This window comes from Anopheles stephensi, chromosome 2 (genome assembly GCF_013141755.1).
Source record: "Anopheles stephensi strain Indian chromosome 2, UCI_ANSTEP_V1.0, whole genome shotgun sequence".
Classification (NCBI taxonomy): Eukaryota; Metazoa; Arthropoda; class Insecta; order Diptera; family Culicidae; genus Anopheles; species Anopheles stephensi.
The window spans coordinates 81,987,455-82,013,099 of NC_050202.1; the positions used below are offsets into that span (position 1 = coordinate 81,987,455).

A 25,645-nucleotide genomic window follows, 5' to 3' on the forward strand; every position below is an offset into this window, starting at 1 on the left:
AATAGCTCAGCAATCGCCAGGTGCATTGCATTCTTGTTAGTCATGCTTCAGCTCTTGCATGGCGCACGATCATACAAATTGACATATCAAAATCAATTTCACCATTCACACGTCACACGTCTCACACCTCGCAGTACATCCTGTTTGCACAAGCTGTCGCCCCAGAACTGTTAAAAGCGTGTCCCATAAAGCATGTGCTCTCGACTACGTCACCGGCGCAGCACGATAGGTAGGAGAGGATCGGTCAGCGGGCACGCTGGAAGCGGGCAACGTCATCACCCCACACGAGCCCCGGGGGCGGCGCGACTTGAGGACCAGTTGGTCCCTTAGCAACACCGGTACGCCAAAATGTTCACCTCACAAAGTCCAACGTCCCTCAGCCATGTGAAGTGATCCTCATGCTGAATCTCAATGCACGAAGTAGAGATGAATGAAAGAGAAAAACCCCGCTTCATGGTGACGGTTGAAGTGCTCTCCAATTGTGTCAATGGCATCGACCAATCGAAACCATCCCCACCATCTAAAACGTTGCGGGACCCGAAAGAACGGAGACGAACGCCATCCGGAGCGCAGCGTCCAATACGATCCTCAATCTTGCGCTGGTCGTGTACGGTCAGCTGTTGCGAATCCGTCCTGTATGTACGTGTTGGCGTTGGCATTACTCATCATCGCCATCAGCTGTTGCAGCCGGCCGGCATACGCCGGGGACGCGCCACGCCACGTTTCGCGAACAGTCCCTGCCGTTGTGCGACCCGCTATCGCGATCGCTGTCGCAGCGCCCAAATCTCTTTCACTTGCGCTGGCGCACGCGGTCGATAAGCTCCGCGTGGTCGCAAATCGAGCTCGTGGATTCGGGGCACGGTTTCGACGAAGAGAGCACAAAGCGAATAGCCGCCGAAATAACTTGTTAATGGTTTCGAAGAATTTTTGGTTGGATTTTTTTGCTTTAAACATTGGACTCCTTATCCCCGTACAACGTGCATGATGGGGCTCAAGCATGCGCCTGGTGGTTGTGGAGTTTTCTCTCTCTCTCTCTCTCTCTCTCTCTCTCTCTCTCTCTCGTTTTTTACGAAGAAGGAACGAAGGTTGCGAATTTCTTGTTTAAACATGTTTTGTGCTGTATCATCATGTGAGAAATCGCTCACCGTTGAACATGAGTGTTGCAGCACCGTCCCGCCATGCAAACTACATTCCCTGGACCAACTGCTTTCTTTTCCCTGGCCTGGCGAACTAGCAACGGACCGGCCCGATTGCATCAGATTGCTTGAGGTGGGCTTTAGGTGGGTAAAAAGAGTTGCACCTGAGCATGGCCGCTGAACGGTTCCGGAAATACCGCAGAATCCTGAGCCGGTTTGCCGGCGCCCGTGTGATTCCTTGGAGGCCGTTTTGCCACCACCGCCAAAAGCGTGATCGCCACAGTGGAACGTGATCATCCTCACGTAGTCCAAATAGGTTAACCCTTCGGTGGATTTATTTTAATTTTGTTTAAGTTAGGGGATATTTAATCTGAATGTATTTGCTACCCTTCGGGACCATCACCATAACATTTTTAAAATAATTTTGAAAGTTATCATTGTAAAACGATTAAAAACTGTCAAACTGAGGACGTCATGAGAATGATACCTGGTAGACCAAACCGTGGAATTCTCTTACTACAGCAGCAAGGTTTTATAAGATAATGCAGGCTCAAACTCAGTCTCGGGACACCAATGAGGACCAAAGAATTTCTGATTGATAGAATGCCTAAAAAATATAAGTCTTAATAATAATAAAGATAATTCAATATAGATCCTAGAAGTAGGGGAGGCCTCTAACGGCCTCTAATCGGGTGGCCCAGAGTCAGAGGCCAGGCGGATACATTACGCGAGTAATGTTAGTGAGTTCGGGACCCTCTACCTGGTCGGGGATTCTAGGAACCCCAAACCATTTTGAAGCGAGATACGCCACTCTTGATCTCATGACTCAAGCATGAGCCACCCCTGCTTTGAAGAAAGGTTTTAATTGTAAATTTAAAACAATAAATTATTTAACATGAATTTGAGTTTAGCAATTAATGTCATGATTTTTTTTTCGTCAGAGACTTCTTCTTCTTTGTTGGCACTCCAACCTGCAAAGGTCTCGTCCTGCCATTTCTGGCAGCCCTGCGTAAGGGGAGCTTGTCTGGATGGGAGTTGAACCTCGGTCCTGCTGTGTAAAGACAGGTGCCGCTGTCGCCTTGCCCGGTCCTCTATAAAATTTATACATCGTTCAGATTAAATCGCACTTTTTCTACTGTTTTGTTCTACATCATACATCCCTTCTTTTAAATTCTCTAATGGCTATTATTTTGAAGTGCCTCAATTTAAGATTTGTTTATCGATTAACTCTTATTGCTTACAACAACTTCATAAGGAACAGGGTTAAACAAGAAATAAAATAAAAATTTCCTGACTGGTGGTCAACCGATCACAATAATCACTCTAAATTCATTTTATTTTGGGAATTGTCACTTAAGGGTTGAAAGTCATATTGGAGAAAATTTTGTACCTCTTCCTCTTATTAATGCTTTTCTTCCCCGCAGCAGAACTATAAAATCTAATAAGGCAAACATTTTAACGAGAGGTAAAGTTAATTTAACCCGTTGTATTACTGGTGGAAAATCTCCAACGCCTATCGTCATCAACCTTCGATCCATCGTGTCCAATTTTATGTGCTCAAAATATTTAGCCATACTAATTGAGCAGCTTATTACACCTTATTGATAGTAAATCGATTGCTTAATTTCATTCCTATGTCACTGAGTAATCCCAACGCCACACCTGGCCACACTGGGGAAATCACAGCAGCACAATGCTAATGGAGAGAGGTTTAATTGGTGAATACAGTGGACGGAAAATAACTGACGATAAAACGTGCGATGGAGGTAAGTCACACGGCGACGATTTGATAACGGCAGGATTCCAAAGAACTTCATCATCCCATGCACAACCGTCCGAATGGGGGATATCCCAAAAAAAAATAATGTCCCATAGTAAATTTATGGTTCGTGCCTCGATCGGTACCAATTATTAAGGCCCGGTTATCTATTCTGACGTAAGATTTACGCTGGAAATGCCTTGCAATTGATTCTGGGTGGGCTAAAATTTATTGGCCAGCTTATAGTACGCTGCTCAGTATCGGTGGGAAAGTTTACGCTTTTCGTAACAATTTGGCCGCCAAACACCCTCCCCCCCCTCCCTCTTCTTTCAGCAGCCTTTGGGCACGTGACACCGTACGTAGGCTTCGATAGTCGAAGGTATTTGGTCGAAAAGAAAGAACCACTGCCCACCCACGGGCGCGAGATGCTATCATTCGTGTACCTAGTGATCCAGATATGAAGTGGGTTTTTAGTGTGGGGCTCCAGTCGTGCTTAGTCACCCCATTTTCCCGACCGACGTCTAGCCGGAGTTCAAACATTTTCTTCTGCCGTGCGTCACTGGTCAGGACCGTCATGGGTAGAAAACCCATGACACTTCGATAATGACTCGGAGCCTTATCAGTCACCCAGGCTATCGTGATGCGATTCTGGTGGGTGGGAGAGAATAGCGAAGGATACCTTCGCTAGCGGAACATAGTCGCGGTAGATAAGTTTCAGATCAACCCATCAAACGAGCTGAGAGGAAGGCATTCTCGGATGCCAAGCCGAATGATAACGCCCGTGAAAGACGCATCTTTGCATCAACGTCAAAGCACTGGTGCCATCCATCATGTGCCTGTGTTGTTATTTTTGTATTGTTTTGTTGGGAGAGGTGTGTGCCACAAAGCAGTTCTTGATCGACTCCGTTCATGGAGATAGTCTCGTACCCAACCCCCCCAGTCCAGCCGTGGCGGGCAGCATGTTAAGGGTATTTCCCAGGTAATGGTAGCTTCCCGAAGAAAACGGGGGAACGTCCAGCAAGCAATTAGACGTGCGCACCTTCACGTGTCACCCGGCCACCAGAGATCGATCGAACGTTCCCAGGCGGTGCGTGATAATTGATCCAACGCCATCCATGTCAACCGTCCGGGCAAACCCACCAGCAGCATAACAACGGTATGACAGCACCGGGCGTATTTGTTCAACTCCTTGACCTTGCACCAGTCCTCTTAACTAGCTCCCCGCCGGGGGAACGCTCGATCGATGCATTTATGCAGCTACAGGCGAGGCGATCACCAAAGCACCTTTTAAAATGTTCCCCCAATGATCGTGCGGAACTGAAGTGCGAGTAAAAGCGATCGTGCTAGGCGTCGTCCAATGGTCGTGCATTATCAATCGCGTAGCGTGAGCGAGATTATCACGCAAAATACACAACTGCGCAACATTGTAGGTGACCGTCTGTAGTAAGGATGGATGGGCAGCCCGAGAGCCCAAACAATCGGCGCAAGGAATTCCATTCATCCCTAGATTAACCTCCTTCCGCGTACCGGCGACCGTCGACCGGTGCTTCCCGTGATGCAATCGGGTGAAATTGTTGGCTAAAGCGTACGGGAGTTCCCGCCGATCCCGTATCAGCGTCCATGATCTTGCAAGCTGTGCAACGTGATCGGTATCAGTGGCGCACAATTTGGAGCACCGGCATCTATCATCGCAAGTGCCGCTCGCTTTTTTGTCGGGAAAGAAAAACAATCGCTTGATCACGATTCTCGCACGAGACTTGCAGGTTACGCAGTAGTAAAGTGTCCACCACATCACACTGGACGGACGAGGAGGCGCTCCAAGAAAAGAAAAAAAAACTGAGCTACAAGATAACGTATGGCGGGGGCGCCACCGGACCGAAGCCAATCGGGAACGGTCCGTTCCACTCCTTCGACACACACCAGCGACGTGCGCGAGAGATTGAGCTACAACACAATTGAGCGCCGGTTTGCCGAGAGCGGTATTTTCCGGTTGTGTATAAATAAATAGTACTGCCGGTGTTCGTCCACGAGCAAGCTCACTTCATTGATAGCATTCGATCGAGACGGTACCCGGTGCAGGGTTAGAGTGTGAATCGTGTGTCGGACCGGCGTGTGAAGAATTTTGAGAGCAATAGAGAGAGAAAGAGAGAGAGAGAGAGTGATACAGTGTGTGAAAAAAGGATTCGTGTGTGATTTCAGAATCAAGGAACGAAAGTGCGTTCAGGACATTGTGGATTTAAGAAATACAAGAGACAGTGCTGAAAAGGAGATCAATTCGTGACGATGGAGTACAAGAGCAGTAAGGTAAGCATATCGTGTGACTTAGATCGCTTTGATCGGTAGTGCAGAATATACCAACATGATTGGTCTGTTCCTCCATTCGAAGGTTGGTTAGTCAGCTTTTGAGTAGTGCAAGTCATAGTTAGTCCCAAGCGATACTCTTCAGAGATACCTTAAAGACTTGATCGTACAAATATCGGTGAAGCCATTATTGGGCCCTCATCTTTCGCCTACTCTCCTGGAGATGGGTCCATCTGGAACGTTCCATTCCACCAGGTCCCACAACTACAAGACTTCAACAGAAAGCTGGTTATTATTATTGCATATTTTTTTCCCTAAGCTACAAAGCTGATCGCATTGCTCGAGAGATGGTTATCAATCTCCTAGAAATCCTTACGAAAACAACTAGTTAATACTAGGAACAAAGCTACTGATGTTTGTGTCTTGCTGTACGCCAGCACCCCCGGGCACAAAGTTGACAGACATTTGAAATTTTTAAAACGAGTTCAAATACGCCACCCAACCTGTTGGCAATAGAGTATTGGAAAAGAATCTCATGCGTAAGTGGCTTATCTGCGCACGCGAACAAGAAATGCAACGGGGAGGCTCGTACCCTGCCGGAGCAGCTAGAGCCAGATATTCCCAGACGGGGACGGTGTGTCATGCGCGTGTGACGAATGTGAATATCACGAGCGTCCGACGTAACGGCCGACCTGCCCCTGATACTGCCGACTGGTGCCCACGTCTATGACTCAACCAACGGCTCTACTTATCCTTTCCAACATGCACACCTGGCACGGTCTGGGGCTAGAACTGTATTGTAATTCAGAGCGACACCTGGAATGGGGACACAGTCCTGATTGCACATTGACTCATTAAGATTGTTCGGCCCGGCATCATAGACCAGATGGCTTAGCCTGATCGGACCCGATGGTGTGGTGGGCACCACACCTTATCAGCTTGTGGCGAATTGTGAGATTAATAATTGTATGCAATATGATGAAATAGTGTTGCAATTCGCACACCTGCACCGTCGGTACGTGATCGCGATTACATTCGCATATCGTTGGACGGTGATCGCTTATCGCGTCCAATAATCGCTCCCTCCACATCACGTGAGGAACTTTGCATTGGCTGTCCCCCGGTAGTGGCCGGTGCTAGCGGTTGTTTACGATGCAGCTGTATCCGGTAGCGGGGAGTGAGGTATGGCCTCTGGCCAAGGCTACACCCTCCGTGTCACTAAACGCAACCAATGGCGGTCAATGGCCGACTAGTTGGTTGGTGTCGCTGCTATGCACTTTACCGCATGGCGCCAGCACTAGCCTGATTGTTTTGATCGTTGTCAGTGTGTCAGCGTGGCGAACAGCATCGGCGCTTATCGCGTACTGTCTGTATGCAGAGCACCGCACGTTAGAGGTGCTGATAGTTCCGGATCCGGTCGTTGATAAGCCGCCAATGTCGTCCAGCGTAGTCCAGCTGTGTCCACCAACAAGTGTCAAATTTAGTGACGTCACCTGGAAAGGGGGGGGGGTTCGATTTTGGCTGCTGCTAGGTCCAATTGAAAGATTAGCGGACAAGTTGATCGGTGCTCATCCCGCACTGTCGGAGATCATAACAAAACCGGGTGGGCCCTTAGCAACTGGTCGGGCCCGTGCGTTCTCGGCTGGGGGAACTTTTCGGGATTTCGCAGGGGTGCGCCTTTCGCCTCGAAGAGCGTGATGTAATTTGCGCTCGTTAGCTTTGGCCGCCGGGCTGCACGATAACCTACCGAAGGAGCAAGCAGTGATGTCATGAATCTAACGATGAGCTCCTTCCGCCCAAAGGTGGCTGTTTTTTTGTGCGGTCAGCTGATGTGCTGGACGGTTTTGGACAAATCAAGTACCGCACCCGGAGACAGCGTGTTAAGCATCCTTTCGGGGGGGGGGGGGGGGGGGGGGCTGTGCTGTGTTGTTTACCCGTTGAGCAGCCGCCACGAGAGGAGTCCGGTCGACAATATGGCGAAGAAAAGGGGAAAACTGTGTCATGGCTGTGTAGAGCTGCTGGCTTATCATGTGCTCTCGGTGCATCCGAGTTTGCTAGTAACCATGTCACCGCAAACACTTACCGCGAGGTGTGTTCGTGGATGGTGGACTGTTTGTCGTCATGCCTCTCATGCCTTCCTTGCGGCATGTGGCTCAATTCCGCCATCTTGCGCCGCCAGAGGAACACCGCGTACACGTACAGATCACGATCGTCTAGCACGGTCGGCGACGTGTCGTTCACCGTGTAGGATTTATTTGTTGCGGCCATCGATCTGAACACCGCGCTTATCAAGTGTGGCGTGTGTGGGAGTGCATGCAATCGCAAACGAATGCACTTGAAAGGCGTGCGAATGTCAATGCGAGGGTGGATCCTGGTGCTGCCCACTGCGGTGGGTGATGTTGCGTAGAGCCACGGTCCCAGACGCCCACCCACTGGGCTTTACTTCCTTTGGGCAGATGATTCAGTTTGTTTGCGGAACGTGAAGGGATTCTGAAAGGGGACTCTCGAACGGTCTTATCAAAATCCTGCACCGAAGAAACGAAATGGCCCCCGGGTGTTTGTTTACTCACAAACTGACCCATGACTTGGTGGTGGTGTGTGTGCCATGCCGTGCCGTGTGTTTGGCATCTGCGACAGTGGACTTTGGAACAAACCTTCAGACCGATCATCGCCGCCTCATAGATCGCTCCGCTCCACGATGAATTGCATCTTTTTCGCCCTATATCAATGTGCTTATGGTTTTCCTTTTTTTTCTTTTTTCTTTTGTCCTCCCTCAATAGATGGTGAATTCGCTACGGCTGGTGTTGGTGATAGTTTGTCTGGTTAGTCTTGTACCACACATCGCGGCAAGGCCGTCGAGCGTGCGACACAGCAAACAATTGCGTCTCATGGATCATCTCCTGCACAGCAGGACAGCCACGGCCGAAAGGACCCACCAGCGCAACCATCAGCACCAACGGCGATCCACAGATTATGAGGATTACTACGACGCCGATTACAAGCGAGTGCAACAGTGTTATGAAGATGTAAGTGATCAAACATAATGCCCGAACCGAACTGTGCATCTTATTGAATGCCTTTCCTTTCTTTCAATCCCCCCACAGGAGGACATAAACGAGCTGTGCCAGCGCTGTTCGAAGGTGACGAAATCTTCGATAGTGTTCCCAATGTGCTGCAACAATGAGGATCACACGATGACATGGTGCAAAGAGTACGTTTACTATGGGATACAAACGTAACCGGCCCGCGGCAGCCGTGGACAGCTCTCCCAACCCCTTGAATAGAATTTCTCGTTCCAAGTTCCATCTGCAATTACTACTAGCTAGCTAGCACTACTTTACGTTTGGAAACTTACCTTCACGATAGTATTTATTATTGATAGTTTACATCATTCATTGCGCCATCGGTTATTTATTCACAGCAAAAGCGATCGTATGTGTCACCTCATCGTTTTGTTTTTAAATATCTCATACAGCACGCCATCGTACTGTTGCTCGTCCGTAAAGTCCTTTAATTGTAACTGTGATTGTATGTAATGTCTATTCACCTTTCGGCAAATGTAGCTCATAAGGGGAAAAAAAAAACATTGTAAAGAATCAAACAAAACATATGATACTTACCGAGGAAAGGAAAGGTACTTAGCCTTGAACAAAGTATTTCACGCAAGATGTTCACGAAAGCTTGCAGGCGATTAGTTACGACTAATTAGGTAAAAAATAAAGCTTTTTTTAATGTGTACAAAAAAGAATCATTACGTGCCTGTTACTGGTGAGGGGGGGGGGGGGGGGGCTCGATTAATTACATCCGACAAGCAAAAAAACCTTTGCTAAGCGCTACAGCATCCATTCTAATTAATTATCTCACTAAAAATTCTTGTACCAACGTGTTTGAAAATTGAATTTTACTTAAAAACAAGTGAAAATCCAAAATACTGTAACGGCTGCCATGTGGCGGAAAAAGTAATTCAAACCATGCTTTCTCAGCGGAGAGAAAATAACCGCGCGAGAGTGCGAGAGCGAGAGAGATCCCGGTTTGTTTACGTTTTTGTGTGACATTTCGTTTGCGAATTGAACCACCCGCTCTAAACGCACAGTTCCAAAAGAGAAACACCAGGTAAAAGTTAGCTCGTGGAATTTAGAGGATTTTTCTGTTGTTTTTCGTTGTTGTTTAAGTTGTAAAACGAACCTTGTAATCGTGCATTATGTCCACTTCGGTCACATGCATTGCGCCGGTGAATATTGCCATTATAAAATACTGTAAGTAGCTTCATTCGATTGGCCTTTCCTCCGAACCGACGCGAGCGAAACTGTTCATCTTCTGGTACACACATTTTTAGGGGGAAAGCGTGACGATGACCTGATTTTGCCGATAAACGATTCTATCAGCGTTACCCTCTCGACGGACAACGTAAGCGATGGGGATGCTCCGTGGGATGTTAAATAATTCATGACGAGCTGCTTCCATATTCTTACTTCTAGCTACGTACGAAAACCACGATCACTGCCGGTCCAGAGATAGCAAAGAATGTGCTTCGCTTAAATGGCGTGGAAGAGTCGTTCGAGAATCCACGTATCCAACGATGCCTTCAGGAAGGTTAGAGTCAAAGCCTTTGAGTGAAAATCTTTGTTACATTTGGGGTTGTTTTGTGCCGTTTCTACAGTGCGTAGGAGAGCTAAAGCTTCTGGCAAATGTCCGAAGCCCGAGATGCTGGAGTGGAACATTCTGGTGGAGTCGGAGAACAATTTTCCTACCGCCGCAGGGTTGGCCTCCAGTGCGGCAGGATATGCTTGTTTCGGTGAGTGTGAGCTTCCATAGTTATATAGAGAATTTTGATTTAATAATCCCTAACAATAAACAATTCCAGTGTATACATTGGCAACGCTTTATGGAATCGAAAGTGAAGAGTTGAGCGGTATAGCTCGCATGGGAAGTGGTTCGGCCTGTCGCAGTCTTCATTCCGGGTACGTGCAATGGGCACGCGGTGAGCGTTCGGATGGTTCCGACTCACTAGCGATCCAGCTAGCACCGGCTTCCGCATGGCCGGAAATGCACGTGCTGGTGCTAGTTGTAAGTGATCGTAAAAAAGCTACCGCTTCTACGCATGGAATGGCCACCAGCGTTAAAACGTCCGACTTGCTCAAACATCGTGCTTCCGTATGCGTACCGGAACGTGTAAAGTTGGTTCAGAAGGTTAGTAGGAAATGAATACTCTCATTTCCTTGCGGATAATTTATTTCTTCTCTTTTTTATGTAGGCAATCGCTCAAAAAGACTTTGACACGTTCGGGCGTATTGCAATGAAGGATAGCAACCAATTCCACGCCATATGTTTGGACACCTATCCACCGTGCTTCTACATGAACGATGTGTCACGGACCATCATCCGGCTGGTGGATCAAATCAATAGTCTTGCCGGGGAAAACGCGCCCATTAAGGTCGCGTACAGCTTCGATGCCGGTCCGAACGCGTGCCTGTTCCTGCTGGAGAAAGATATGGCCGAAGTGTCGGCCATCGTGCGTCGTGTCTTTCCGTTCACTGAAAGTACGGCAGACGAGTACTATAAAGGCATTCCGAATGATGAGGCAGCCATGCAGGCCGTCCCGGCAAGTGTGCTGGAAACGTTTGCCGTTGAAGAACCGAACCTGTTACGCTACATTATTCACACGAAGGTTGGCGAAGGACCGAAACGCGTTGATTAAGCGTGCAAAGGTGGCTTACAAGTTTATTTATTACCTATCAATCTACTTTCGGTGGTGATTTCATTGCTTCCAGGGCCTTTTTGTGAGGTTAACTTTATTTATTTACTTACATGGGAAGAGCTTAATGGGGGTTTGCAATAAAATGAACAGCAAGAAAAGCCGTTTTTTGTTTTCTTAAATCAGTTTCACAAGCATAACAAGCATAAATAACGGTTTTATTTTTGCAAAATTTGAAATTAGCCTGTTTGACGTTTTCATTTGACAGCTATCAGCTGTGCCAGCTGTCAGCTGCTTGTGTGTATCAAGGTTTGTTTTTATTCCGTTTATGGAACGTTTCACGAGCAACACCGCGCTAGTTTTTGCACTAATGATGTTAGTTTTCGCCACCAATCCCCGCACCAAGCTGTGAGTGATAAAGTAAAATAGTTTGCACCGGTTCCATTGCCCCCGAAAAATGGCAGATAACCAAATTAAACGATGGCGCTTGCTGCTGTACATCTCCCGCATACGGTTTCCACGCTACCCGGCCTACTATTTTCCCGTGTTTGTGTTGCTGCAAGGGTTCAAAAAGCTTCGGTCCGAGCTGAAACTTCGCTGCCTGGATTTCTATCTACAGCCCATACCGAATGTCCTTTTCGAACGGCTTCAGTCCGACCAGCTGGTGAACTCGGAACACACACTCTTCGTATCACCCACAGTGTTCCGGGAGTACGTGGTGGAGCGAGAAATTAATTGGATCAATCTTGTCCTGAAGGTAGCTAAATCAACGGAACCAACCGAAACGTTTGCTCAGCCGGACAAAAGTCTTGTGTCGATCATACTGAACAAGCAGGATGTGTCGCTGCTCTGCCAGATAGCACCCCATCCGGCAGTGCCGCTCAATGCACTGTGGGTCAAGGAAAACTTGGTCGAAAATCTGAACGAACGGTACACCCGCCATGGAGAACGATACTGGGGCCGTTTGCAGCGTATCACCGAAGGGCAGCATCTGCCAGCGATTGTCGCCAAAGCGAACATCTTCATCTACCAAACGCCGTACGACTTAAGTTCCGACATGGTCGATTTCATCCTGGGACGATACTTTGAAACGCCCCGCCTGCTCTACCGGAACCACACCTACCAGATACCACTGACGGAGCGCTTTTTGGGCAACACGTTCTACACGAAAAATTTCGCCACCCTAGCACACATGAAGGCGCTTTGGTTTAAATGCCTAAATCTCGATTCGACGGCCGGCGGATTCGAGATGAGTGGCATCGTGCAGAAAAGCCTTACCACCCTCCAGCAAACGACGACGTACAATAACTTCTTGCTTCCGGAACGGTTCGATGGGTCGAACATGCGGCCGAGCTGTCCGTTCGGGTTGCGCAAATACTACGACTCGCTACGCTCGTCCCTGCAGGCGTACATGAGGATGGAAAACAACGGGTTGGTGCAAAACTCGATTTATCCCGTGTTTATGCTGCGTGGCGAACGGGGCATCGGGAAGCAGGCCGTGCTGCGCTCCGTCGCTAGTGCACTCGGTATCCCGATCTACTATGCGGACTGTAGCGAAATCATGACCTCGATCAGCTCCCAAACGGAAACGAAACTAAGCACGGCATTTAACAAGGCAAAGGTTTGCGAACCGCTGATTATTTGTCTGGAAAACTTTGAAGTGTTCGGTGTGGACAACGAGGGCCACGAGGATCAGCGGATAACGGGCTCGTTTCAGGCGGAACTATCCACCCTGTTCGGGCGCAACTATTCCCATCCGGTGGTGGTAGTGGCACTGGCAAACGTGAAAGAATCCAACACACCCAAACTGACCTCACTGTTCCTGGAGGTGATACAGCTCCAGCCTCCAACAACGCCCGAACGGTTGGAGCTTTTACGCTGGATCGGTCTCGGCCACCGGTATCGGCTTCCGTGCCGCCAGCTGCAAAAGATCGCGGATCAAAGCCAAGGTTTTACGCTGTCCGATTTGGAGCTGCTGTACGGGAATGCGCTGGAAACGTGGCGTCGTTCGAAGGAAACACGGCTGCAGGCGAAACATTTCCTGCACTCGCTCGAAAGCATGCAAGCCACCTTCTCGGACAGTCTCGGTGCACCGAAAGTGCCGAAGGTGCTGTGGTCGGAGATTGGCGGGCTGGCGAAGCTGAAGTCGGAAATACAAAACTCGATCGGTTTGCCGTTACGCCACAAGCATCTGATGGGGAAAAATATGCGCCGCTCGGGCATCCTGCTGTACGGGCCACCGGGCACCGGCAAGACGTTGATTGCGAAAGCGGTCGCGACCGAGTGCAACTTAAGCTTCCTGTCCGTGCAGGGCCCGGAGCTGCTAAACATGTACGTCGGCCAGAGCGAGCAGAACGTGCGGGAAGTGTTCGCCCGGGCAAGGACCGCTTCGCCGTGCGTGCTGTTTCTGGACGAGCTGGATTCGTTGGCCCCGAACCGCGGGGTCAGTGGCGATTCGGGCGGCGTTATGGACCGTGTGGTTTCGCAAATGCTCAGCGAGATGGACGGCATATCGAAGGATCCGGGCCGGCAGATTTTCATCCTGGCGGCCACGAATCGGCCCGATCTGATCGATCCTGCCCTGCTGCGACCGGGCCGGTTCGATAAGCTGCTTTACGTAGGGCCGAGCTGTACCGTGGAGGACAAGGAAAGTGTGCTGCGTGCTGTGACCGGGCGATTCCAGCTAGCCGCGAACCTCACGCTGCGAAAGATCGCCGAACGCTTGCAGCAGGATATGACCGGTGCGGATATGTACTCGATCGGCTCGAACGCTTGGCTGAGTGCGGTACGGCGCACGGTAAAGGAAGCGATTGCAGGAGGTACTAGTGCCTTGTTGCCAATACCGAACGACACAATTCGAATGTATCCCCCCCCCCCCCCCCCTTGCCTTTTCAGATTCCATCAATGAGGGTCTCAGTGCGGAACAGGTGATCGTGACGGAGGATGATTTCAAGCAAGCGATTAAAAAGTTCATCCCCTCCATCAGCCCGGCCGATATGGCGTACTTTAATCAGTTGAAGGGCAACTTTAGCGTATGAATTGGCGGAGAAAACACGCACACAGGTAACGGGTTTAAGGGAAGCCGGGAAGGAGGAGAGTGGTGATGGGAATGGGAGGAGGGGTTTTGTGTTCATTGTGCAGGAACACGTTTGTTGATTAATTTTACGTACGGATTAAAGACGCGAAGATGCGTCATACGTTCGAAAGGAATGATGTACGGACCGCAGGAAGAACATCTTGATGACATACGACTAACACCGACATCAGGATGCCTTGTCCTCGTACACCGATACTAGAATATTTCAGTTCGGAGAGCAGCCGACAAATGAAAGTGGATGGAGCCGTGTGTAAATAACGCCGCTGTGTGATTTTGTCTATTTCAAGCGACCACTTCGTCTGAAGAGCCTCGTTTTCCAAGTGTTTTCGCCAATGGATGGTTCTTGAAGGGCTCTAAATCTTTAAAATCCCATAACCTCCCAAAAGGCTTCCTCGTGTTGAGGACATTCATTATCACAGGGGCTTTGTCCTCCAAGGTACCTTATGGTATCCTTGAATACCAAGTTGAGTCTACCAACAGAGCTTGTAGTCGTAAGAGTCCCAGGGCTGGCGATTTAAGAGACATACTTGCGAAAAAGGCTTCATCCACTTGTAGAACTTTCCGACGAAGGAGAGCCTTGACGTATATGAGTCTCAAAAGGATGAGACCGTTGACTCTTAGTGCAGTGTGCAGTGAAGCAGAACAATCCACAAACGAGACTCGGTTACACTGTTTTGGTTCCACTTATCACTAGCAAACCGTGACTTTATTTCGCAAAACAAACAAAACTCTCGTGATGAATGTCAGTTACATTTCTTTCGTGCGCTTTTTGACCCCCCCCCCCCCTCCCCCTTCCTTTCGACCGTGGTCCTTTTTTGTTTCCTCGATGCTCAATCCGTGCAGAGCAAAGGATAACGAACACTAAAGCTAGAAGATTGGCTGCTGCGCGTATTCACAGTCTTCGTGTTAAAATGGTTAATGTATCAAAATTGAAAACCATGATTTGATCCATTGAACGATTTGTGTGATTTAAGGGGGCAGGAGGAGAAGGATGTTCTTCTTTGAGTATGATTTCGTACAAAACGCTAGCGATCTCCAGCGATTACGGATGAAGCGGATGGGTTTGAGATTTCGCGCACTGGTAGAAGGGGCAATCGCCGGCAGATGTTTCGAGTTCTTGAGTCTTCCGTAGGATTATCACTATCGGGGCAGCAGGACGTGCACACGAAAGGTGGTTTGTAGAAGTAGAATCGACTATATTAAATTTACAAAACAAAACTACAATTAAGCGAAAAAATCGTTAAAAGAAGCAGGGAAAGTACAGTTGCAAAATTGTATAGAATAGGAGAGAAAAAAACAACCGAATGTAGCAAGTATTGGAAAGCATAAATGCAAAACGCACGCTTACATGGACACAGCGGGTTTGCTGACGATGGGGGTTCGGGCGTAGGGCCCTTCTTGAGCAGGACCAGATCCTGAAAGTTTTATCGCTCAAGCTATGCATGTACATACTCGTCAATGAACCACATCAAATCGGGGCTGGAGGGTTGTCAACCCCCCCCCCCCTAACAACAAAGACACGTTGCAATAGTCTAGTTTGCCTTAGCGCAGACAAACGAGCCAGCAAACAGAAAAAAAACGATTTTCCATCTTCAAAAACCTCCCCCCCCCCCCCCGCTCCCGCCTTTAGTCCGCCTTTCTTGGCTTGCGTTTTCTCACGTCCGGACTGGTGGTGGTAGTCTTTTCCTTCTTTTCGTCCGCTACCGGTTCCGCCGGCTGTGGTTTCTTGTCCTCCTTTTTCTCTTCCGCTGGTGCGTCCTCCTTTGCCGCCGGTTTCTCGTCGTCCGAATCGTCGCTGCCGGAGTATTTCTCACCCTCGGACGTTTCCTTTTCCTCCGCCTCACCGTTGTCGTCCTCATCGTCATACTCACCCTCGACGTCGGCGGTTCGCTTTTCCTCGTCCTCATCCACCAGCTCGTCCCCGCGCAACTCTTCCGGTACCTTTTCGGCCCGGACCTTCTGCTTGTGCTCGGAGAAGCTTTGCCGCTGGCTGGACTTGGGCGGGAATAGACAGTCGATGATGCACACCAGTATCAGGCCGAAGATCGCACCGAGCAGTACCGTGCCGATACCGAACAGCGTGTACGATCCCCAGACGGGCAGTCCGTACTCCTTCAGAAGCATCGTGTTTAGATTCTAGCAGCAAAAAAAAAAAAAAAATAGGGCGGTGCAGAATTAGAATTTGTTTCTCACGGACACTGCAGTTGCACCGGGAACAGATAGGCTCCACGGACACTTACCCGCCAGCGGGTTCTACTTACTTTCAGGAAGTGTGAAAGCTTGAAGAACAGCGACACCAGCGACATTTGGATCGAGTCCGGGTTGCGCCAGGCCGACACCTGCTCCAACGATTCCCACTTCTTCTCCTCGACGAACGACATGAACGAGTTCATGTCGCGCGGTCCCTTGTACTGGCGGAACTCACCATTTATTACGTGGAAAATCGTTGGCAGCGCGGTGACGAAGAATCGGCCACTTAACCCCGGCGATGACGTCACGTCCACCTTCGCAGTTTTGATGTTCAAATCGTCCGACCACGTCGAAAGGTCATCCCAGATGGGGGCCAGACTTTTGCACGCCGGACACCAGGGAGCGTAGCTGTGTGAAGATGTGAGAACGGGGGGAGGGAAAGAAAAAGAGGGGGAGAACCATTAACAGCGAGGGGATAGGATAGGTTCAAGTACGCACATCTGCTACGTGTAGCATCATGGAACACGCGGTCGGGGTTTATTTTTTTTTTTCAAGAGCGGAAAGGAAAATCGAGCACACTTACAATTCCACCAGCCACTCGTCGGTCAGCATCCGATCCCAGTTTGATTCGTCCAGTTCGATAACCTGCGATTTCGATCCGGGGTGCGACTGTACCAGGCATACGCCAAGGCCACATAATAGTGCCGCCACAAGTACCGTCCGGGACATCATTCTAGCGCGTCGCAGTAAGCGTTTGCTGTACCGTTACCGTGTGCGGTATTAGGGTCGATTGCGGAAAACTATTTGGTCGGTTATTTTCGACGGCAAAACCGGCTGCCGGGTGATGAAAACGGAAAGGAAAACAAAACGAGGCGTAGCGGCGGATGATTTCGCTGGTCCGGTTTGGCTTTTTTTTGTGAAGACGTCAAATCCAACAGAACCGACAGCTATTGTTCCAGAGTTCGTTGTTCTGGATTCGAAACGTAGAACGGACAGGTTGGCCCGGACCGTGTTCGAACATCGAAAGCAGTCATGTTCGAATTGAGTTTGACAGCATGGAATATCGTTTTCACGATAATGGTATTTTTACACAGTAAAATGGGGTAAAACATTGCTTAAAGAATATAAAATCTCCATTTTTTTATGCGATTACAAATAGAAAAATCCAAAATTCGATAAAAAAAGGGGAACCAGCTAGAGTAAGCGTAATTCGAATTTCGAATCCATGTTCGAATACTGACAGCAATCGCGAACTGACAGTTTGAAGTTTTCGCAAAATTGACCAAAACAAACTTTGTAAACAAACAGCAATTTCTTGCAAAAAAACCCAAATTGTAAATCGTCGCGATCGTTGAACATGGTGTACGATAGTTAGAACCCTTTTTCCCACTTTTATCCAGCCTCCCCAGTATGGCATTAAAGTTTGATCATCGAAGAACCATGCGGGGCATTTGCAAGTGCCCCCATTGCGGAACGTTCAACGGGTGTCGTGCGTTAATATGTAAAAACCCAGCCTGCCAGCAAAAGCTTAAGGAAAATCCGGAGCGACCGGCTGCGAAAAGCAGCTCAACCTCTGCAGCAATTGCGGTGCAACTGATGCAACCCGAGGGCGATGCAAATGGTCGTCTGTACAGTGTATGCCATCGGGACGGATCGCGAACCATCGTCCATTCGACTGTGGGTGCCGATGGAACGATTGGATCTCTCACTACCATCCACGGTGCGGATATTGCTGATAAAGAGAGCATAAAACGAACCATTTCATGTTGTAAAGCAACGGCGGAACCGCTGCCATTGCTACAGGAAACAATCAATTCACTCGCCGTATCGGAACAGGAAAAGCTTTCCTTGTGGGAAAGACGCTCCCATTCCGGTGGTCCATTGGTTCAGCGTGTGAACAACGATTCGTTCGTCGTTGGCCACTGGCAAGCAGCGTACGGATTGTGCCATGTTGTGGCATTGAAAAGAAACCAAAAGTACACGCATTTGCAGTGCGATTGTCAGACGGAGGGACTGCATAAATCATCTCCCACTGTATGCTGGCACATACGCGCGGTGGCAGCTGGTTTGCTAAGCGCACCGTTCAAATACGGCGATCGATGGAGTGCCGTGCTGCAACCATTCGTTACCCAGCCACCCGAGACTTCGGTTCTTTCGAGCGAGTATCTTCTGGCGCCGAATGCTGACGACCGGGACGACGATCGGTTCATATCCGTGCCCAGCGAACACGTCGAAATGCAATCGATGCTAAACTCGACGATGATGGAACTGTTTAGCGATCAACAAATCGGCGATATGCAGATTTACGAGACGTCCAGCAGTCTGTCCCCCGCCACCTACATACCGGACATGTTTGCCGGTGGAGAAGAGAGCCTCCATCTGATGGACTGTCAGATCGAACTGATGGACGAGCTGGATCCCACCGATCGTATCGATTTCTGTCCTTCGTTTATCGAGTGTGAGGATAGTCTTCCCGTGCCCGACGCGGAACAAAATTCCCCTGTGCCGGAAGAAAATGTTGTTCGGATTACGGCGAAAAAAGGTGCGCTCAAGCGGGGTGGCCGGTTGGCCCGTGAGAAGCTTGTCCGTGGAAGCTACAGCGTACGGAAGCTGATGAGAGCGCTCGAATCGAATGGGATTATTTTTAATCGCATGCAACACCCGAATGCGGCGGATAATGGGCCGGCGCTACCCGGTTACGAAGCAACGCAGTGTAATTTGTCTTTCACCTGCTGGCTAGAGTCGGTAATTGAGCAGCTTAACTCGGTGATCGATTACAACGCGGCTGGCAAACCGGCGGTACAATCGTTTCGCATACACGAAGATTTTTTCCGCTGTTTGCGGGCCCGCTTCTCCGTTGGCCATCGATTAAGGCAACCCGTACTGGAACCCGAGACGATAGAAACGAGCCGGTCTTCACAGCTGTACAAATTTACGCACCACAAAAGTTTGCTGCACGTGTTCCGAACGGATAGGATTGAGCTTTGCTTCGAGAAGCGGTTCACACGTGGGCCGGACGATCGGTACGTGCCGACGATCGGGACGGACGATGGTGAGGAGCTGGATGGGCAGGCGATTCCCATACGACCGCACTGTTACCGCACCTACATCAAGCTGGGTCGCTACAGACATGAACCGGACCCGGACCGGGTGTATCACTTTTCGCTCGAGTGGATTGCCGGTGTTCTTCCGCGCAGTGGATTTGGCGAGCTTCGGATATCGTTCGAGTATGGGCATCGGATGAACAAGCAGTACATGGAACCGCCGCCACAGCCGTAAACGTGCAATTGAAATGTATTCGTCCTGATACGATGATGCCTTTGCTATTACACCACCACACACGCTCGCACGGGATCATGTGCGAGGGGACGCGTTGCTAGGATAACCAATAAATAGCGCAGCCTGCTAGGTCTGGAGATTAGTTGTTCCTTACACATACACTTAAAGACTCATAAGAACGGAGGGAGGCAAAATGGGCAGTGATTTTGTTTGTTCGTTTGTTGTGTTGTTAAATTCAACTCATAAACACACACACATACGTATACGTAATATCAATTACAAAACAGACTGGAGGTATAAAAACAAAATCGGCAACAGTAGGATCTCGAAATTCGGAATGTTGTCAGGGTGTGCCCTCGGGTTAGCATAATTTTGAAGCGGATCGACAAGCGGGGCAGCAATAGTGCGCCACGTGAGCAAACTTAAACTTAAACGCATGGTGAAGCACGATCGACACCACGCCGTATGATCACAGTACGTTAGAGGGGAGCAACCCGTGCCTAAAGCTCCGCATTCGGTTGCACCCGGTACAGGATCGTTTCGGTAAGGAGCCGTCTCCATTCGTCCCGGTAGCAGGATCGATTCGCCGCCCGGTAAAGCTTCCACTTGGCCGCACCACTAATGTCCGCGTAGAGGAAATAGTACGTGGACGCGACCAGCAGCTCCTGGTTGTAGTTCCTCAGTGACCACTCGAACACGTTCAGCACACAGTCATCGTTGAGCAGCGTTTTAATTATGTTCAGCACCGGCTTTTCGATCGTCGGCAGCAGATACTTCTGCGCGAGGCTAAGCGCGTCCAGGCTTGCCTCAATCACCTTGGGCGGTGGTGCCATACCGGTTAGCTTGTTGAGCGTTTGCAACCGCACGAGGTAGAAAAAGTAGCGCAGTCCATCCGCACTGATCGGTTCGTGCAGGTGCACCTCGTTGTTTTTCGACTCGATGAAATGGTCGCCCTCGAACATCCGGCGAAACACCTCGCTGCCTTCGATCAGCAATGCTTTGCTCACGATCACCGTTTCCTGCGGTGCGGTCGGGCTGCTCCGCACCCGGAACGTTACCTTTTCCTCTCCGCCGAGCGCCGACTCGTCGCAGATCGTGACCGTGTTGTCGAACTCCTTTGCCTCGAGCTTTTCGCTCGGTGTGCCCGTATCTTCCTCCTCACCGTAAATGGACAAATTCTGCGAGAGCCGGGTAATGGCACAGCAAGCGATACCGTTGAGACGGTGCGCTTGCTGCTGCGATTGCTCCGGCCCTTCGTCCAGCAGTATAAAGTCCATCACCATCTCGAGCACCTTCATGTCGAACAGCAGCTTGTGCAGCAACCGTGTGTCCCGCACGACAAACAGCACGATGATCGAGACGCGCAGCTTTAGGTCCCGCTCGCCCGTGCGCAGTATGTGTGCGATCTCGCCCTGACCGTACCCCGTCTCACCTACCGACCCGAACAGCGCCATCAGATCGTTACACGCGGACCGCATCTCGTCGCAACTCCAGCACCGGGCACCGTGCGCCGGGTACGGGCTTTTCAGCTCGTGCAAGCGGAAGACAAAGTCCTGCTTCAGCAGTGGCAGAAAGTGGTTCACGTGCTTGAGTATGTTGGCCAACGTTTGGAACGCGCGGCCGCGCGGCTTCTTCGCGTGCTTACAAATCTTCAGCAACGTTTCGAGCGTGTCCGCCTGCACGAACTCCGTCGCGGGAAAGGATTTCGAGGCGGACCACAGCAGCGTGAGCGTCGGCTGCATCGGGTACTTTTCGAACGTTTTCGCCGTGGCGATGTCGAGCTCGATCTTGAACATTTCATTCTCATCGATACAATCGTCCGCGTGGGTTGAGGAAGCTTTGGACGAGGGTTTCTTCCCCAGGCTGTCCTCCTCGAGCAGCAGCAGGTCCTTCTCTTCCACCGCATCGAGCCATCTGGCGTTCGAGTTGTCCTCGATTAGGTACGACGCTACCGTATCGAAATCGTTCGTCTCTTCTTCCGCTCCATCGATTTCCTCCTCTTCGGTCGCTTGTTCCCCCGTACGATCGGGTTCGTCCGGTGGGCCAACGGGAGCAGCAACAGCTATCTCACTCCTCGCGCCCCCATTAGTCACGGCTGTTTCGTCCTCCTGTTCGTGATCGCTGCACACAGGCGAATACACCTCCGTATCGTCCTCGAACGCTTCGTCTTCCGGGACGCGCGGTGGGCTCGAGCCGACGCTCATCGAAGGGCTGCGGACCGTACCGTAGCTGGTGCTCGCATACCCACTGCTACCACTTTCCGGTGATTCCGGTGCGGAACAGTACGGATCCAGCTTGGACTGTTTGGCAGCTTTGTGATGCTGCTGCTGGCTGCTGTACCCATTGCCCGCTTTGTAATGGAACAGCAGATCACTGCGACGCATTTTGCCTGCTTTGGCGTAGTTCGAGCGGCGCTTGCTGAACACGCTCGTGTGCGTGACACGCTCGCGCTCTTCCTCGTCGTGCCGGATGTGGGCCACCTCCCGGTCCGCGATGATACCGTTCAGGATGCGCACGAGAAAGCTGACGAGCCCGTTGCTAAGCAGAATCTCGTTGCTTAAGCTATCGAACCGGTACTGGTACAGGGCGTACAGTATCATCGCCTGCTCGCGCTTTTCGTGCGATTGTTTGGCGATCTTCATGAACGATTGTAGTGCACCGCTGCGCCGGATGTGGCCCCGGTTGCAGGCCTCCTTCGTCAGCAAACACATCATATTGATGCAGTACCGCTTCTCGGAATCATCTTAGCAATAGAAACGGGAAGCTAAAGTTAGTTCGAATGCTTCTTCTCTTTTGGAGGGACTTAACCAGTGACTTACCCAGGTCAGCGTACATGATCAAATCCGCTGCCATCTTGATCACGCCACACTCCGTCAGCCGATCGATTGCGTCCGGATTGGCGGCCAAATTCGATACCACCTTGAGCGAGAGCGCCCGAAACGGGCTCTTTTCGCCGCAAAGGTACACGAGACAGTGCAGCCCGGCACCGGCCTCACCGTAGATCTCTTCGATCACCTGCTGCACGACCGTGGTCGTGATCATCTGCAAGCACTTGAGCACACTCTCGAACAGCTTGACCGTTTCGTCCGCCGTGGGCAGCTGAAAATCGGGCCGATCTTTCCAGCGGTAGTTCTGTATCACCTGGTACCCGACGATATCGCACAGCTGGCTGTGTTCCATGTTGCGGACGATGTTGTTAAACTTTTCCTTCGTCACCATCCGGTCCGGGGCGTGCCAGTGCTTCAGCACCACCTTTTCCTCGCTGTCGTGGCTGGCGGTAGCGGAAGGTGGCGATCCACCACCGTTCGGTGTCGCTCGATCGGCCTGCAGCGGTGCGTCAGTGTCCGAATCGACCTGAGCGGATCGTATCAGAAGATGCACGATCTTTCCAATACACTTCTGCTCCATGAGTGTGGTGCGCAAGGGTTTTTCACGCCACAGCTGCCGGATGGCGCGAATCACCATGATCAACACGGCCGTATTGTCCGACTCGTGGAGGATGGTGCTGAGCGCGTACCCGGTGGTCGCATTGTCCCGTGCGATTTTATAGCTGATCGGTTCATGTTGGGCCAGATTGCCCAACAACCGACACCCGCGGCACTGGATGCTTGGATTGGGAATGTTGGAAATAATCGATATCAACGGTTTCAGTATGCCGCATTCGAACGCCTAAAAAGAGAAGAACCGAATCACACACCATAAACGCACGCTCTTTTGCAACCCTCCTCTTGCTTCCGTGCCACACACACACACACCCTTCTCTGGCACCACGTAAAAACACCACCAGGAAAACTGATTTTTCCTTAGAAACTCACCTGCTTGCAGCATTCCTTCTTCGTGCAGCAGTTTCCCAAAATGCTCAGCACCACCTCGATCACCTTTTCGTACGGTTTGCTCAGCAAATCGACCAACACTTTGATGCCATCCTGCGACGCCAGCAACCTGATCCCACCATCATTGGTCACAAAGCTCGTCCGAATTGCGACCAAATTGCGGTAGATTACACCCTTATCGGACGACTTGCGTATGTTGCCAAGCAAGCTGGCCAACTTGGCTTCCTCCATTACGCCTGCGACACGTACTTTTCGGCCGAAAACATCAAATAAAACGCTTTTTTCACGCACCGTCGATGTGTTTCCGACTTTTTTTCTCCAAAACGTCACCGACCCAGGCGACAAAAGCACATGCACCTGTGAACCTGCCCTTAACAACGACTTTAGCGCTGTCAGACGGTTGTTAAGGGGGTTTATGGTGGATGTAGTAGTGTGTTGGTAGTGTAGCGTAGCACTGCGCTACTTATCAATGAAAGATGGCTGTTTTTTGATGTTTTGATGAATTGGGAGATAAGCTATAGTTTAGCGGCTACAGGGGTTTTACGGTATTTTATACCACATCAATTAGTACGCCGAAAATCTGGAAGGCAGTGATTCAGATGGCAGATGAGCAAGTTTGTTCGGCTAAAGTCTGAATACGGGTGAGTTTACTGAGTGTTGGGATAAAAATCAGTAAAAATACGTCTGAATCGAGGTGAATGTGTCGGAGTGATTTGCTTCCCTCTATTCTGATCAAGCTGGAGGTAGAGAGATTTAGTCATCTGTTAACCAGGGGGAGAGTTATTAGTGATTTCGAGGACCCTTGCCAGTCCTCCAAACATTACACATGCCTCTGCGCATGAGGAACATCGGACACCATCTTTAATAATGTAATCCTAATCCTGTAATAGGTAAAGATGAATATTATCGGGGTTGATAATTGTCAGAAGCGAATCTTACTTACTTACTTATCAGGCGCTACTACCGCTTTGCAGTCTTGGCCTGCTGCAACAATCCTCGATATCGCTCACGGTTTAGCGCCGTGATCCCGGCCATTCTGGCGGACGCATCAACGCTATCACTCCAGCTCAATTTGGGTCTACCACGCCTCCACTGTCCGTATGGACGGCCTAAAAGGACTTTACGGGCTGGGTAGTCTAGTGTCATGCTCATGACGTGTTCAGCCCACCGGAGCCTGGCGAGTCTAGGCTCGTAGAGCTCGTCATTGTAGCGGCTCCTCCATTGTCCTTCCACACATACGGGGCCAAAACTCCTTCTGAGCATCTTCCTCTCGAACGGGGCCTTAGAGGGCTTCGTCAGTTTTGGACAGAGTCCATGTCTCAGTGGCGTATGTGAGTACTTTACAGTGGAGAAGTTTCCTCAGGCTGTAGTATGACCGGTTGTCCAAGCCAGCACCGTTGCGCGTAACTCAACATCAATGTTGTTGTCGGTGGGCTGACTTTTGACCCCAGATAGGTGAAGTTTTGGACGACTTCGAAGGTGCGTTCACCTATCTGTACATCATCCCTGCGTAAAACAGTGTTTGTTAGCAGGGCCGCTGGTGGTGCCACCATCATTTTGGTTTTCGCCTTGTCCAATCTCCAACCCGAGGTTCTGTGCCGCACGCTCGATCCTTTGATAAGCTTCTGCTACATAGGAGAGCCTCAAACCAATGACGTCTATGTCATCAACGTATGCCAGGGTCTGGATTGACTTATAGAAGATGGTCCCCGATGTTTACACTTCCGAGTCGCGGATGGCTGACTCTCTAGCGCCAGGTTGAAAAGGAGACAGGCAAGCCCATTGGTGGTAGCAAAGGGCCCTGAGAGTTTTCCATCCACCTTCACCTGGCATGTGATGTTGGCCATTGTCATTCTTAAAAGCCTGGTAAGCTTGGTCGGGATTCCAAAAGTGCTCATTGCGTCGTACAGTTTTACCCTGCCGGCTTTAAAATCATTGAAGAGATGGTAGGAGTGGAGCTGCTGCTCCGCCATCTTCTCCAAGATTTGCCGCATCGTGAAAATCTGGTCAGTGGTTGATTTGAAGCGAATCAGAGTCCAGAGATTCCAGTGGACCGGGGTTCAAATCCCATTCGGACCGTTCCGCCATAGTGGGGACCGACTATCCAACTATGTATAGTATCATTATGTTTGGTAAGACAAAAATGGCAGGCATAACCTAAGGAGGTTTTTAGGCTAAGAAGAGAGAGAGAGAGAGAGAGAAAGAGAGAGAGAGAGGGAAAGAGAGAGAGAGAGAAGAGACAGAGATTCTAGTCGGTTTGACATGCCATGAGAATGGTACCAGACGATTGAGCTTATTGGGCCGTTTCAGACTTTAGACATATGAACAGGGAAGCCACGATCGACCCAAATTGAG

The 25,645-nt window shown here is 50.1% G+C and overlaps 6 protein-coding genes across 7 annotated transcripts; 4 read left to right on the forward strand and 2 right to left on the reverse strand.

The window, feature by feature from the left end:
• Positions 1-4,910: 4,910 nt before the first annotated feature.
• Positions 4,911-8,935, forward strand: LOC118505618. The gene is made up of 3 exons (XM_036041679.1): positions 4,911-5,199; positions 7,977-8,222; positions 8,301-8,935. Exons 1-3 carry the CDS (start codon positions 5,179-5,181, stop codon positions 8,433-8,435), a joined length of 402 nt encoding a protein of 133 aa, XP_035897572.1. The 5' UTR covers positions 4,911-5,178; the 3' UTR covers positions 8,436-8,935.
• Positions 8,936-9,270: 335 nt separating this feature from the next.
• LOC118505620 (diphosphomevalonate decarboxylase) lies at positions 9,271-11,052 on the forward strand. The gene is made up of 6 exons (XM_036041682.1): positions 9,271-9,452; positions 9,533-9,603; positions 9,675-9,789; positions 9,857-9,991; positions 10,061-10,386; positions 10,451-11,052. Exons 1-6 carry the CDS (start codon positions 9,398-9,400, stop codon positions 10,892-10,894), a joined length of 1,146 nt encoding a protein of 381 aa, XP_035897575.1. The 5' UTR covers positions 9,271-9,397; the 3' UTR covers positions 10,895-11,052.
• A 142-nt stretch (positions 11,053-11,194) lies between these two features.
• LOC118505619 (peroxisome assembly factor 2) lies at positions 11,195-15,567 on the forward strand. The gene is made up of 2 exons (XM_036041681.1): positions 11,195-13,710; positions 13,787-15,567. The coding sequence occupies exons 1-2, from the start codon at positions 11,349-11,351 to the stop codon at positions 13,927-13,929; spliced, it is 2,505 nt and encodes an 834-aa protein (XP_035897574.1). The 5' UTR covers positions 11,195-11,348; the 3' UTR covers positions 13,930-15,567.
• LOC118505621 (thioredoxin-related transmembrane protein 1-like) lies at positions 14,653-17,181 on the reverse strand. Of its 2 annotated transcripts, none has more exons than XM_036041683.1 (3): positions 16,762-17,181; positions 16,229-16,586; positions 14,653-16,124 (listed from the first exon to the last, which is right to left on the reverse strand). In XM_036041683.1, the coding sequence occupies exons 1-3, from the start codon at positions 16,908-16,910 to the stop codon at positions 15,615-15,617; spliced, it is 1,017 nt and encodes a 338-aa protein (XP_035897576.1). In that variant the 5' UTR covers positions 16,911-17,181; the 3' UTR covers positions 14,653-15,614. The 2 variants fall into 2 exon arrangements, with proteins under 2 accessions (XP_035897576.1, XP_035897577.1); XM_036041684.1 differs by having other exon boundaries at positions 16,250-16,586; positions 16,762-17,165.
• A 269-nt stretch (positions 17,182-17,450) lies between these two features.
• On the forward strand, positions 17,451-19,596 carry LOC118505623 (uncharacterized protein C2orf42 homolog). Its single transcript, XM_036041686.1, has one exon. It carries the CDS (start codon positions 17,589-17,591, stop codon positions 19,455-19,457), a length of 1,869 nt encoding a protein of 622 aa, XP_035897579.1. The 5' UTR covers positions 17,451-17,588; the 3' UTR covers positions 19,458-19,596.
• LOC118505622 lies at positions 19,431-23,641 on the reverse strand. The gene is made up of 3 exons (XM_036041685.1): positions 23,273-23,641; positions 22,277-23,126; positions 19,431-22,200 (listed from the first exon to the last, which is right to left on the reverse strand). The coding sequence occupies exons 1-3, from the start codon at positions 23,519-23,521 to the stop codon at positions 19,958-19,960; spliced, it is 3,342 nt and encodes a 1,113-aa protein (XP_035897578.1). The 5' UTR covers positions 23,522-23,641; the 3' UTR covers positions 19,431-19,957.
• Between the last annotated feature and the right edge of the window lie 2,004 nt (positions 23,642-25,645).

Excerpts from the sequence above, each read along its gene's own strand:
- LOC118505618 (XM_036041679.1), top strand. The coding sequence starts at position 5,179 with ATGGAGTACAAGAGCAGTAAG. Across the intron at positions 5,200-7,976 it reads TGGAGTACAAGAGCAGTAAG|ATGGTGAATTCGCTACGGCT; the intron begins GTAAGCATATCG and ends CTCCCTCAATAG. Across the intron at positions 8,223-8,300 it reads TGCAACAGTGTTATGAAGAT|GAGGACATAAACGAGCTGTG; the intron begins GTAAGTGATCAA and ends ATCCCCCCACAG.
- LOC118505620 (XM_036041682.1), top strand. The coding sequence starts at position 9,398 with ATGTCCACTTCGGTCACATGCATTGCGCCGGTGAATATTGCCATTATA. Across the intron at positions 9,790-9,856 it reads CCAACGATGCCTTCAGGAAG|TGCGTAGGAGAGCTAAAGCT; the intron begins GTTAGAGTCAAA and ends CCGTTTCTACAG. Across the intron at positions 9,992-10,060 it reads GGCAGGATATGCTTGTTTCG|TGTATACATTGGCAACGCTT; the intron begins GTGAGTGTGAGC and ends AAACAATTCCAG.
- LOC118505619 (XM_036041681.1), top strand. The coding sequence starts at position 11,349 with ATGGCAGATAACCAAATTAAACGATGGCGCTTGCTGCTGTACATCTCC. Across the intron at positions 13,711-13,786 it reads AAAGGAAGCGATTGCAGGAG|ATTCCATCAATGAGGGTCTC; the intron begins GTACTAGTGCCT and ends TTGCCTTTTCAG.
- LOC118505621 (XM_036041683.1), bottom strand. The coding sequence starts at position 16,910 with ATGATGTCCCGGACGGTACTTGTGGCGGCACTATTATGTGGCCTTGGC. Across the intron at positions 16,587-16,761 it reads GACGAGTGGCTGGTGGAATT|CTACGCTCCCTGGTGTCCGG; the intron begins GTAAGTGTGCTC and ends ATCTTCACACAG. Across the intron at positions 16,125-16,228 it reads TAAGTAGAACCCGCTGGCGG|AATCTAAACACGATGCTTCT; the intron begins GTAAGTGTCCGT and ends TTTTGCTGCTAG.
- LOC118505623 (XM_036041686.1), top strand. The coding sequence starts at position 17,589 with ATGGCATTAAAGTTTGATCATCGAAGAACCATGCGGGGCATTTGCAAG.
- LOC118505622 (XM_036041685.1), bottom strand. The coding sequence starts at position 23,521 with ATGGAGGAAGCCAAGTTGGCCAGCTTGCTTGGCAACATACGCAAGTCG. Across the intron at positions 23,127-23,272 it reads AGAAGGAATGCTGCAAGCAG|GCGTTCGAATGCGGCATACT; the intron begins GTGAGTTTCTAA and ends TTCTCTTTTTAG. Across the intron at positions 22,201-22,276 it reads GATCATGTACGCTGACCTGG|ATGATTCCGAGAAGCGGTAC; the intron begins GTAAGTCACTGG and ends TCTATTGCTAAG.